The sequence below is a fragment of the Phacochoerus africanus genome, chromosome X (genome assembly GCF_016906955.1).
Source record: "Phacochoerus africanus isolate WHEZ1 chromosome X, ROS_Pafr_v1, whole genome shotgun sequence".
NCBI classification, from domain to species: Eukaryota; Metazoa; Chordata; class Mammalia; order Artiodactyla; family Suidae; genus Phacochoerus; species Phacochoerus africanus.
In genome coordinates this window covers 46,175,471-46,189,400 of record NC_062560.1, presented here as the reverse complement: position 1 = coordinate 46,189,400, position 13,930 = coordinate 46,175,471, and the positions used below count along the sequence as shown (strand labels likewise).

The 13,930-nt window shown below is 43.9% G+C and overlaps 1 protein-coding gene across 2 annotated transcripts in view; it reads right to left on the bottom strand.

Annotated features, from left to right (window-relative positions):
• The window catches only part of CCNB3 (cyclin B3), a 65,456-nt gene extending 51,858 nt beyond the window's left edge, over window positions 1-13,598 (bottom strand). For both annotated transcript variants that reach the window (XM_047765579.1, XM_047765582.1), the window contains exons 1-3: window positions 13,471-13,598; window positions 8,964-9,080; window positions 5,767-5,853 (exon numbers count right to left, since the gene is read on the bottom strand). In XM_047765579.1, the coding sequence (XP_047621535.1) occupies window positions 5,767-5,853; window positions 8,964-9,059 (183 nt within the window). In that variant the 5' untranslated portion in view covers window positions 9,060-9,080; window positions 13,471-13,598. The remainder of the gene's footprint in view (window positions 1-5,766; window positions 5,854-8,963; window positions 9,081-13,470) is intronic.
• Window positions 13,599-13,930: the final 332 nt, after the last annotated feature.

Here is a 13,930-nt window from a genome sequence, read left to right as displayed (position 1 = left end):
ACACATATGCACAGATATGTGTGTATGCATACGTGTAAATATATGCGGACCTTTCAGAATTCAGCCTAGAGAAAGGGCAGAAAAAGCAGACACCCCAATAGCACAGCTAGCACTGAGCTCTTGGTCTCTAATGCCATTCGCCACTTAAAGAAACAGGAATTCTTCAGATAAATGATTGACTCCATGGCTGAGATAAAATAGGTACCAGATGAACCTGGAACATCCTGTTATGCTGGAAAGAAAATACTCAAAAAAAATTAAAAGATTATGTCACGAAGTAGTCAGATTACAGGGGACCCTAGAGGCCAAATCTGGGACAATTTGAGCCTGAAAATAATTCAAGACAATAATGAACATGAACCACTGAAAAAATAAGAATTCATAGGTCTCTACCAATGATAAACAAACAGGTAAGGGAGTTCCCTGGAGGCCTAGTGGTTGGGGACGCAGTATTTTCACTGCTGTGACTTGGGTTTGATCCCTGGCCTAGGAACTTCCACATGCCAAGGGCATGGCCAAAAATAAATAGATAAACAAGAAAGAAGGGAAGGCTCTGCTTGTGGTAGAATGCCAGGGTCAGAACGGTAAATGGGAAGCAAGGGCTAAAGTTGGAAAAATCTCTATAAAGACTGGGTTAGGCAAAAATCCTCAATGGATGCTAAATCTAGGGGACATTTTGAAGAGCAGGTTGTCCCATAGACCATCTATTAGTCGCAAGAGGAAAAAATAAATAAACAGTTATTACATAGTGGAGAAACCAGACAACATCTTGACTGAGGGATCAAAATTAACCTCACCAATGAGGGGCAGAGGGACATCATGTGCCTCCAGATGTGATACTCTAAGAAGGACAGAACACCACCTGCACAGTATTGCAGCCAAGTGTGTATAACATCAATCTAATCACATGGAAACATCAGACAAACTCTGGATCCTTAACCTAAAAGGGGGGGGGGCAGGGCTGTATTCTTCAAAAAACATAATTAAAAAAAAAAAAAAGAAGTTCCCGTCGTGGCTCAGTGGTTAACGAATCCAAATAGGAACCATGAGGTTGTGGGTTCGATCCCTGGCCTCACTCAGTAGGTTAAGGATCCAGCGTTGCCCTGAGCTGTGGTGTAGGTCGCAGATGCGGCTCGGATCTGGCGTGCTGTGGCTCTGGCGTAGGCCAGAGGCTACAGCTCTGATTAGACCCCTAGCCTGGGAACCTCCACATGCCACAGGTGCGGCCCTAGAAAAGACAGAAAGACAAAAAAAAAAAAAAAAAAAGAAAAGAAAAAACAAAAAACAAAGGCAGGCTTTGGAAATGATCCAGATGAAAAAAAGCTAGAGACATGACAAGTAAACAACCTTAGACTGGATCCTTTACTGGAGGGGAAAAAATGCTTATAACATTGATTTTACAAGGAAAACTGAAAAAAAAATTGGCATATGGACAATAGATTACATAAAAACACTGTATCAGTGCAAATGTATGGAGTTGTTGACTGCACTGTGGTTATATAAGACAATTTCTCTGAGGAAATGTACACTGATGTAGTTATGGGTAAAGGGCCATAATGTATACAAGCAAATGGAATAAAATGTTAATAATGGGTGAATCTAGGTAAAAGGTATATGTGTGTTCTTTGTACTCTTTTTTTGCTATGTTTTGTTTTTTTAGGGCTGCACCCACAGCATATGGAGGTTCCCGGGCTAGGGGTCCAATCGGAGCTACAGCGGCCAGCCTACACCAGAGCCACAGCAACATCAGATCTGAGCCGTGTCTGTGACCTACACCACAGCTCACGGCAACGCTGGATCCCCAACCCACTGAGCGAGGCCAGGGATCAAATCCACAACCTCACGGTTCCTAGTCGGATTCGTTTCTGCTGAGCCATGATGGGAACACCTGTACTACTTTTTATTTTTGCAGCTTTCTGTAAATTTGAAATCATTTCCAAATGAAATATAAAAAAAATATGCCTTTGTAGCATATCATAATAAGCAACTACAATCCAAAAGGGAATCCTTTCTGAGGCCCTTGAGTTGTTGTCTACCCTTCAAAGAGCTTGACACAGTTTTCATTTTAACTTCACCTAAAGTTTTACAAACTCCCTAGGTGTCCAGCTGAGATTCAGAATTAGAAAAGATGTGCATTCTTGGCAGGAGGAAGGTAGGGACCCTAATTCCAAGGGTGAAACTTTCTACTCGCCATATACGAAGGTTCAAAGCACTAATATTTTCAGATCTAAGTTCAAGGGGACCTTTATCATTATCTCCCCATAACTCTTTCACCAAGAAATAGGAAACCAGAGATGTAAATTCTGACAAAAATAATTTAGGTCGGGGAGTTCCCGTCGTGGCGCAGTGGTTAGCAAATCCGACTAGGAACCAGGAGGTTGCGGGTTCGGTCCCTGGCCTTGCTCAGTGGGTTAAGGATCCGGCATTGCTGTGAGCTGTGGTGTAGGCCAGCAGCTACAGCTCCAATTCGACCCCTAGCCTGGGACCCTCCATATGCCGCAGGAGCAGCCCAAGAAGTGGCAAAAATAATAATAATAATAATAATTTAGGTAAATGTGGATATAGATCTTATCTCCTGACCCACTGGCTTAGGACCAACTCAAACAAAGCAAAAGCCCCTCCTATGATGGGACGATAAAGGAGAGGGAGGGAAAAAAAAGAACACTCACAGCAGACTAACTACCTAGAACAGATCAACTCTTTTGGCAGGCCAGGCCCTCCCTGTAGTGAACGTTGAGAACACAGCTATGGGGACCTGGAGACCTAGTAACACGGACAGAACGAAGCACATCATAATAAAGGGAATCCCCAAAATTCAGAGAGAAAGGAATCCTCACCCCTCAAAGAGATGAGCTGAGACATCTGAGGAGATGCCCAACCCTGGAATGGCTTAGGTACATGGTCATGATGGAACTTTCTGGAAAGCACCAAAGGCCATGCAAGGGGACTGGAACCCGAACCCAAAAGGGAAATGGGCTTTTGGAGCTTCTGAAAAGCGAGAGGCCAAAATACTGCTCAGGGATGCCTTGCTTCCCACCCCTCCCCCGACCCTGGATAAGTATATGCCCTAACAGCGGTTGAATTCAGTTGGAGAACCAGAAGGATCCTAGCACATATTTCCGATTGATTTATTTGTTTGTGCTCTTGACTTATTTGTTTGTTCTTTATGAATGAGGATATACACGATAAACCTCACGGGGAACAAAGGGACTGAGAGAGAGCAGGAAAGTTTCTCACATGCTGTTAGGCCTTCGTCCACACAATGTCGCTGCACTCCCAACTGGAGGCCAAGGAAAGCTACACTAAGACAGGCTGCACCTGCTCCTGATTTGTGTCGCTACCTTATCTCAGCCAAGTTTCTAGATCCATGGTTACATAAGACAGGAAATGAATCCAACCTTACAGGTCTGTGTGGGAGGTCTCTCTCTCTCTCAACCAATCTATAGTAAATCTGATTGCACAGGAAGCTGTGACATAATCATCTATGTTGTAAGCTGCATGAGGAAGAGACCACAAAAGCATCTAAAGAGCAGAGATACAAAGGCGAAAACTTGGAAAGGATGGAGAAATATTTATTTTTGTGTCTGATATATGTATGAGTCACTCTGCCATACAGCAAAAATCAACACAACATTGTAAATCAACTATACTTCAATAAAAAAAATTTAAGAAGAAATTAGACGAGACTTATTTCACTTAGCATAATACCCACCAAATCAGAAGACAAATACTGTATGGTAGCACTTATACGTGGAATCTTAAGGAAAAAAAAATGGATGTGTGTATGTGTAAAACAAAATAGAAACAGATTCACCAATAGAGGACAAACTACTGGTGACCAGTGGGGAGATGGAGTGGGGGAGAGGCAAAAGTAAAAGAGGGAAAGAACTGCCTTGCTTTTCCAATCCTGCCCAAAGAGGTAGAATATTATCTAGTAGATATAAGAATTCTAGTAGCCATAAAAGAAAACCCTATCTTAGAGATCAGGACTATTTCACCATGGTTCTCTGTATCCTAGATGAAACAGACTCCAAAACCAACACTGGGCAAGACTTTTTCTACAAAGTGGAGATAATTATAATATCTGCCTCATAGGATTGTATGAGACTTTTGTGGATACAGGGAAAACATGCTTAGAATAGTGCCTGGTGCATGGTAGGCACTCCGTAGGCATCGGCTATTATCATTTTCAAATCCTAAGATTACTTTTGGCCCAATTCTACATTCAATGCGTAGCATTCTAAATACTAAGTTCAATTTTTTGCTGGTACCTTAGTAATACCAGAAGGGAAGTAACTTGGAAGCAAACTCAAGAATTCTAGTCAAAACTGAGTTTCTAGATCTCCACAGTTGAAAACCAGACCATGGAACTGTGGTCTTCAATGGTTCCGAACATCAGGGTGCATTTTTTTTTCCCCTTTATTTACTGCACCCGCAGCATGAGGAAATTCCCAGGCCAGGAATAGAATCCGAGCCACAGCTGTGATCTATGTCACAGGTGGGACAATGCCAGACCCTTAACCCACTGTGCTGGGCCAGGGACTGAACCTGTGCTGCTGCAGACAGGGAGTTCCTATCTTGGCTCAGCGGAAATGAATCTGACTAGCATCCATGTGGACACAGGTTCGATCCCAGGCCTCGCTCAGTGGGTTAACTCCAGGTCCTTAAAGCACTGTACCACAGTGGGAACTCCCAGAGGGCATTTTTTTTTCTTTTTTTTTAATTTAATTTTATTGAGTAGAGTTGATTTACAATGGTGCATTAGTTTCAGGTGTACAGCAAAGTGAATCGGTTGTACATACAAATATATCCATTCTTTTTTGTCCCCTATAGGTTATTACAAACTACTGAGTAGATTTTCCTGTGCTAAACAGCAGGTTCTCATTAATCTTCTATTATATACAGTAGTGTGTATGTGTTATTCCCATCTTCCCAACTCTTCCCTCCTGCCAATGGTTTCACCTATAAGATTGGTTTCAAAATCTGTATGTTTATTACCAGAGGGTATTTTTGATTATTGCTATGCCTGGAATGTTGCGGGAACTTAATGCAGGGGTGGAGGGGGCAAGAATGCTGGCTGAGGTCAGTCCTACACAAGAGAAAAAAAAAATGGGGAGTTCCTGTCTTGGCTCAGCGGAAATGAATCTGACTAGCATCCATGTGGACACAGGTTCGATCCCAGGCCTCGCTCAGTGGGTTAAGACTCCAGCATTACCTTGAGATGTGGTGTAGGTCACAGACATGGCTAGGATCTGGCGTGGCTGCGGCTGTGGCATAGGCCAGCGCCTACAGCTCCTATTCGACCCCTAACCTGGGAAGCTCCATATGCCGAGGGTGTGGCCCTAAAAAGAAAAAAAAAAAAAAAAAAAGTCTTGTCTGAAACGCCCATAGTGCCTGAATTGATCAACACTGCCCCAGACTACAATGAATCCACCAAAAGTACTTGCCTCTAAGGCCCAGGCAGCCAGCTGAGCCATCTCTGGACTTGATCTAAAATGCAAGATACATAGTTCTCATATTTGTCTGCAATTCCGTATCTGATAATCGCTCTGCAGCTTCCAGAGCGCTCTAGTGATTCACCCAGATGGTATGTACCAGCAGAAGAACCCCTGCAGTTTCTGAAACTGGGTCATTGACTCCAAGTAAAAGTGGCTCTCAACATTCTAGAGAGGGTCAGGGTCTGGTAAACTGGAAAGATCCCTCAGGGAGGGGGCTGTCTAACTTTTATGCAACACCGCGCCCAGAGGCCTGGACTAGCATACTCACGTTGGTGAGATCTTCAAAAGCTGATCTCTTTTTCAGTGGCCCCTGAGGTGAAGATGGAGATCTCTTTGCTTGGGAATTCTCCCCTCTCTAAAAAAGGAAAAGAGGTACATGAGTATACGCAATGGTGAACAGTCTTTTCAGGGTCTTGGGGTCATCTTGGGGGGGGGGGGGGCTCTAAGGGAAACACCGGAACCTCCAAGCAACTGGGAAGGCCTATGATAAACCCCAATAAACCACAAGAAAAGGAAATTTCAGTACTCACTGCTGCTTAGAGAGTCCCTAAAAGGGAGGCAGTCATTGATGACAGGGACAAGGCTGTGAGGAGACAAGATGACCTTCCGTCTAACTCTCAGAATGAGCAAAAGAGCTTAGCGAAGCGAATTTTCTCTCTTACGCCTATGTATGGCTATTCTGGCCAAGATTAACCATCACCACCACCACCACCCCCCTTGCAATTCCCAGTCATTCTTTTAAGATGGATGGCCCCAGGTAAGTTAGTTCAATAACTTAACAAAATGTCCCTTATGTTAAGTAGTTGATTTAAGACATTTCCAATAAAGACAATAACACACATCCTCAGATACTGATCGAGGATCAGCTAGCTCTCTACTAGCTGGTGACCTTGGACAAGTCACTTAATTTCGGAGCCTCTGTTTGCTCGTTGGCAAAATGGGAAAGATAACCTACCTTATTTGAGGATCAAATAAGAGAACGCATGTTTGTTAAAAGTCTTTATACACTTTAAATGGGAAGGAATTGTATTTTTTAAGTATATATATTTCAAGATGGTTTTCAACCTCATAGGGAAAAAGCTATGTTTTAAGAGTTTGGGGAGTTCCCGTCGTGATGCAGTGGTTAACGAATCCGACTAGGAACCACAAGGCTGCGGGTTCGGTCCCTGGCCTTGCTCAGTGGGTGAAGGATCCGGCGTTGCCGTGAGCTGTGGCGTAGGTTGCAGACGCGGCTCGGATCCCGCACTGCTGTGGCTCTGGCATAGGCTAGAGGCTACAGCTGCGATTGGACCCCTAGCCTGGGAAACTCCATATGCCACGGGAGCGGCACAAGAAATGGAAAAAAGACAAAAAAAAAAAAAAGGAGTTCCCGTCGTGGCGCAGTGGTTAACGAATCCGACTAGGAACCATGAGGTTGCGGGTTCGGTCCCTGCCCTTGCTCAGGGGGTTAACAATCCGGCGTTGCCGTGAGCTGTGGTGTAGGTTGCAGACGCGGCTCGGATCCCACGTTGCTGTGGCTCTGGCATAGACCGGTGGCTGCAGCTCCGATTTGACCCCTAGCCTGGGAACCTCCATATGCTGTGGGAGCGACCCAAGAAATAGCAACAACAACAACAACAAAAAAAAGACAAAAGACCAAAAAAAAAAAAAGAGTTTGGTACTCCATATTAATTCCTAATTTTTAGTGTATATGAGCGGGGGGGGGGGGGGGGGGGGGGGGGGAGGAGGAAGGGTGAATATTTTGGAGCAAAGGGAGCTTTCTCTCTAGGTAGTACTTACCTGTGCATAGCTTACCTCACTCCCAAATGAGCAAGACTATCTCTATGAGGTCAGAGGTTAAGGTAAATCACACTGTAGGGCTCTTCTATCCCCTAACAGGTTTTATTTGGTGACAGTCTCCTAAGTATCAGATTTCCTTTATGAAATGAGAGCCCCGCCCTACCTATGTCACAGGGTTGTTATAATGTGAGACAGAACACTGAGGTCAGACCATTTATCTGCCCTGTTCTCTAGTTACATCATAAACAGTGAGTGATTAGAAATTTAGAGAACTGGAGTTCCCATGGTGGCACAGTGGTTAACGAATCTGACTAGGAACCATGAGGTTGCGGGTTCAATCCCTGGCCTTGCTCAGTGGGTGAAGGATCCGGCATTGCCATGAGCTGTGGTGTGAGCTGAAGATACGGCTCGGATTCCACATGGCTGTGGCTCTGGTGTAGGCCGGTGGCTACAGCTCCGATTGGACCCCTAGCCTGGGAACCTCCATATGCCATGGGAAGTGGCCCTAGAAATGGCAAAAAGACAAAAAAAAAGAAAAAAGAAAAAAAAGAAAAAAGAAAGAAATTTAGAGAATTGGATTCATATTACAATAGACCAATCCAAGCACAATAGAATAATCCTGAAAGAGCTGAGAATTACTTCTGGTTTTTTTTTCATTGATTAAGCTAAGAAATAAGTGAACTCTTAGTCTTTTATCTGGTTCATAATAAATAATCCTGGAGGAAATAATTAGCAAAAAATAAATTATTATTTTCTCACAAATTAGCTAAGCAATGAACTGTCGGTCTGCTAGCCAATTCCTACTTAATATTACTGGGAGAAATAACCAGCCCCAAATAAAATTAATGGGCGAAACTGAACTCAATAAAATTTATATTTGCAAAATAAGCCCTGAGAGAGTCAGATGTGGGAAAATAACCACCACAAAAGAAAACATAATAGTGGCAGAACTCTAATCAGAACATGTATATGGACAAGAATCTGATCAATGTATCAAATCTTTCTTGTCAAATTTGCATAAGAAAAACCCATTTGGCCCCCTGCAAGAAGATCATTTTAGCAAGACAAAAACGAAAATGATTAGAAAATGTTTATCTGTCCTGAGAGAAAACCAATCAAGGAAATTAAATCGGTCTAATGATGTTTGCTCCAGGAAGCACTCCCCTAACAATTCATCAGTGTTCGTAAAATTCTGACTAAAATATGAATAATGACAAACATAGAATATCGCAGGGTCGGAATGACAATGTCGAACTATCCACAAAGTCAAGACAGCAGAATCAAAATGGACCTATTCTTCAAATTTAATAGCTGTAAAAAGCCTTATAATACATTTGTGGACCTAATCTTCGTACTTGCCCCAGTATGTACCAGGCAGCCCCTTGGCAAGGTGCTTTGAGCATCGCAGAGAAAGTAAGTGTATACACGTGATCATTAATGAGAACTGAGTATTGTTTGCTTTTGAGGGTTATGAAGGATGCCATGCATGTGCAGGAAAGAAGAGTTCACACTTTCTTCCCAAGTTCTAATCTGCTGGTCTTCTCCAACTACAAGGTCTGCCACCCTTTCCCACTTTCTCTGATTAAACCAAGCAAATTCCAAAAGATGTAGGTATGAGCATAGGGACTGAGCCAACACAGGAAGAGGCTACCTGAGACACTGTTGGGAGAGACAGCTTGCTCTAACCTTTTCAGATGGGCCATGATCCCTGGGCACAATTTTGCTGGTCTGAGATTTCTTTGTCTCACGTTTGGAGCGTCGGGGTGGTAGTGGCAGTGGCATTTCTCACAGATTCAGCAGCATCTATCCAAGACAGGGTTGCAATCAGAAAAGGACTCTTTAAAAAACACCATTCACCAGAAAAATCACAGAATTCTCTGGTGATCCTTGAGAAAACCCAGTCTCTCTATAGCATTTCTAGGAGAAAACAGACTTTGATGGAAGCAGATCTGGGTTCAAATATTGGTGCTCTTACACTTAACCATGGGCAAGTGGCTTTAACTCCCGGGACTTCAGTTATCTCATCTGTAAAATGGAGATAAGCATACCTACCTCTGCAGAGCACTGTTCAAATTAAATGAGATACTCTATGTACAAAAAAAAAAAAAAAAAAAACCAGTACAGTGCCTGCCATCATCTGTTGGCACCAGGACTCTGGCCTAGCCCCTAGTTTAGGCCTAGGAACACTGGGAATGAATTAAGAGAGTTGCACTGAAAATAATCAAAAACATTTAATAGATGCAAACTATAGCCTTTGGAATGGATAAGTAATGGGAATGGATAAGTAATGGGAATGGATAAGGATAATGGGAATGGAATGGATAAGCAATGGGAATTTGGAATGGATAAGCAATGGGATCCTGCTGGTCACTTGTGACATAGAGCATGATAATGTGGGGAAAAAAGAATGTATACATGTATGTGTGACTGGGTCACCTTGCTGTGCAGTAGAAAATTGACAGAACACTGTAAACCAGCTATAATGGAAAAAATAAAAATCATTATATAAGAAAAAGAAAAGAAGAAACTAAAAATCATTATATAAAAAAAGAAAAGATCATATAGTATGGAGGCTCACTGGTAGGGTTAATGTTCTTTAAAAGGTATGAGGTTCCTGGAGTTCCTGTCATGGCTCAGTGGTTAACAAATCCGACTAGGAACCACGAGGTTGCGGGTTCAATCCCTGGCCTTGCTCAGTGGGTTGAGAATCCGGCGTTGCCGTGAGCTGTGGTGTAGGTTGCAGACGCGGCTCGGATCCTGCGTTGCTGTGGCTCTGGCGTAGGCTGGCGGCTACAGCTCCAATTCACCCCCTAGCCTGGGAACCTCCATATGCCGCAGGAGCGGCCCAAGAAATGGCTAAAAGATAAAAAAAAAAAAAAAAAAATTTAATTAAAAAATAAAAAGTATGAGGTCCTGGCCATAGCAATGATAATGATGCCACAGAGAAGGCAAAAGAATGGACCGCACATACACAGGTATGCACAATAGGCCAGAGGGTATCTGAAGGCTGCATTCAATTAAGAAACTGTAATCCAGTTCCAGACACCTGGTAAGAAAAACAAAACCAAAAGATAACTGCAGAAGAAACTAACTTGTTGAAAATCACTAGACATAAAAAGTTAATAGTCATTACAAACCTTCACCCCCTCGCATTCCTACATTCCTTAATGTTCTTTTAGTTTGTCACTTCTCAATAGCTGATACACTTATGTGTCTTACAAACAAATACATTACTAAGAGGAATCAGTTTTTGGATATACAAGAGACCTTTCCCACTCAGATACTACTGCCCTTCCAACCCACCCACATTCAGTCTCCAAGTTCAACTGCATTTGACAAAGAACAGGCCTCTGTAAGAGAGACCCTTAAGGCATTGCAACAAATTTACCACTATGTACCAGATACTTCAGGCAACGAAGCTACAAACAGAAATAAATTATGTATCTTATCCTGGCAGTAGTCACTGCACAGTTGTAACAGTTACATAAAAATGTGACAAATTATTTAATAATGGTAGAAAAAAAGTACTTTAGAAACATAAGGGAAAATCAGTAATCTTGTTTCGGGGGGGGGGGGGGGGGTAGAGGAAGGCTTCCTAGAGAGGGTCTAGATTTGATCTGGACTTAAACCACCAAGAGGTTTCCAAGTAGACAGGGAAGCTTTCCAGGCACCCAGGCAGAGGTTTGAACACGAAGAGCACAGCAGGTCTGGGAACATCCAAGTTGTCTGGGAGTGTGGAATATAAAAAAATGTGCTTGGGGAGGAGTTAGAAAGAGGCAGCAAGCTAGGCTGGGGCCACATTGTTAAGAGTGCAGAGAAGACTGCAGTTTGAGGGGAGAAGGGGAGGTTTAAGAAAGGAGAAAGGCTGACTTGGGTTTTGCTTTGGATGGAGAATATTAAGCATTCCCTTGGCGAGGAGAAGTCAGTACAAATATGCGCCTTTCACATCTATTACATCAGTTAAGCCTCCCGAATCTGACTAGGAACCATGAGGTTTCGGGTTCAGTCCCTGCACTTGCTCAGTGGGTTAAGGATCCGGCATTGCCGTGAGCTGTGGTGTAGGCTGGTGGCTACAGCTCTGATTCTACCCCTAGCCTGGGAACCCCCATATGCCCCGGGAGCAGCCCTAGAAAAGGCAAAAAGATTTAAAAAAAAAAAAAAAAAAGCATCCCAACAAAACCATGAGGGTAAGCAGGGCAAGTACAATTCTGTCTTATGGTCCCAAGGGAGCTAAGTGACTTACTACACAGGACAGACTATTAAGCAGCATAGATCACCCAGCTCTTTCCAGGGCTCTTTTCTAAAATATTGTGAAGTCTCTCTGATGGTACAAAAAAGATTCCAAAACAGTCCACAGGCCAAAGCGAAAGGCCATAGTGTGATAGCAATGAAGAGTGAGAAGGCTCATAGGCTGTTTTTTAAAGAAGCAATCGGGCTTCCAAAGTCAGCCAATTTAGCATTTTTGAGCCTCAGTTTCCTCATTTGCAAAAGAGCTATAGCAACTCTTACTTGCAGAGGTACCATGTGATGCAAATGTAAATTTGCATGTGCAAAGCTTTAACGGATGATTGGTCCAAATCCAAACCTATTTTCCATCTCATCCCTCAAAACTCAGCCAAGCAGCAATAAAGATAAACTGGGTGAACCCACCCTTAACGGCACTGTATGAAAACCACTTCCTCCACTCTTATTAGTCACACCTCATACATTTTTTATGGATGACCAAAGTGTTCTGAAATCTTTATCTTTTCAAGCGGAAAGAAAATAAACGGGAGTCAACACATCAGAAAACTTTCAGCTGATGATGTCACAGGTTGACTAAAACCTCAGAGGAAATAAGGTTTTCCAGATGATGTTCATATATCACCTTCATTTTCCTGAACAATAATCATTTCTTTGGGGGCTGCACACACTGAGCTAAGTAACTAATTTCCTTGCCACTAGGAGGGGAGAGGGGATTGACAGCACCAAAGATATGCTTTCATAAAAGGGCATCTGCAGAACACTCTAAACTTCTACCACCTACAGAACCCTTAGCCTTACTTGGACAAGAAAATGACAATCCTTTCCACTTTCCAGACTTTCTATCTCCCCTACATACACATGATAAATGTTGGAGATGCCACTGGGCATCCAGGGGCTGGTGCTGAAACTCACACAGAGGCAAGTTGGCTTATTCAGCAGCCCAGTGGCTCAGACTCCAAAACCGTAGACAAAGGCAGTCTCAGGAAATAATAGCAACTTCTTTTTATAAAGGCAGGTTACAGACAGCAAGACCCTGGGCAGAGAAAGCAGCATGGGGTCAATGAAAGCAGCGCTGGGTGGGGAAGGATGCCAAGGGTCTAGTTCTGATCCTGCCCCTAGCTGGCTGCCTGATGCTGGACAGGTCCCTTTTCCCTCTCCAGACCTCCTTCCCCCACCTGATAAAATGAGATAGTGGGGCCAGAGTCTCCTTGACATTTAAACCACGCTCAATGGGCCAGCAATATCGGCATCACCTGGGAGCTTGTTAGCACTTGAAGATCTCAGGCCCCAAGCTACATCTTATCAAATCAGAAGGTGCAAGTTAACAGTATCCCCAGGTGATCTGTATGCTCTTTAAAGTTTAAGAAGCATTGTTCTAGGGTCGCGTCAAACTGGCATCCTAGGATTCCAAGAAGGGTAGCAGAGAGCAGTGGGAATGACACAGGGATGGGGTTGGAGATGGTGATATGAGAGAGCCAGGAGAGATGACAAGGGAGAAAAGACACGTTTCCATCGGCCTTCATATCCTTCAACCTGTAAAGACATCCCTCAAGTAGCATTCTCTGGCGTAAACCTGTCTTCTGGGTGAAACTGATCCTGCAGAGTTTCACTTGTGAAAAGATATTATGTAAATTACTCTGATTCAGGAATGCGTACCGGGTAGCTCCATTTAAAAGCCAGGACCCGGGCGGGGGAAGGGGGTGTTTTGGGGGGGGGGGGTCGACGTTGCCATCTCACCCCCTAATACACACTCCCTGCCCAACCTCGTACTGGGCTCTCTCCACAAACTACTGACAGAAAACCAAGCTTGGTTTCCTGGCAGGGATGCCATGCATCTAGGCAAAAGAAGACAGTGAGTTACAAGGGACTGAAGGGAAGACTCAAGGACCCACCCCCGTGCGACAGAGCCGGACATCGGAGCGGGCGGTTCAAGTTCAAAGGCGCCTACCTCATATCGAGAATTAAGGGCAGAACAGAAGAGCCCACGGATGCACTCCTAGCCCCGGGAGAGACCCAGGAAAAGAACGGAGCTCCGGATCGCAGCAACTCGTGTGCGTCTCAACTTACCCTGTGCTCTCTCGGATCAGCCCAGTAGCGAATTTTGAAAATTACAGCCTCAGAAGGAAGAGCAGTGGTGATTGGCCAGCAGGGGCCAATCAACGTGCAGTTGAGACTTGCGCTCGCCCAGCAGGGAGGGGCGGGGCTGGGTATTTTTAAACTGAACTCTGGGCTAATAGACTTCACAACTGGGTGTGGTTTCGAGTACCATTGGTTGGACCCGGCTGCGCTGACAAGCCGGAGTACTGAGTCTCTTTAAAGACGAGTTTTCATTTAAATAATCGTGCTAGAGGGCGGCGAGAGTGGATGCTTTACGTAGGAAAGTTCAAAGCAATTAAAACATTAATATT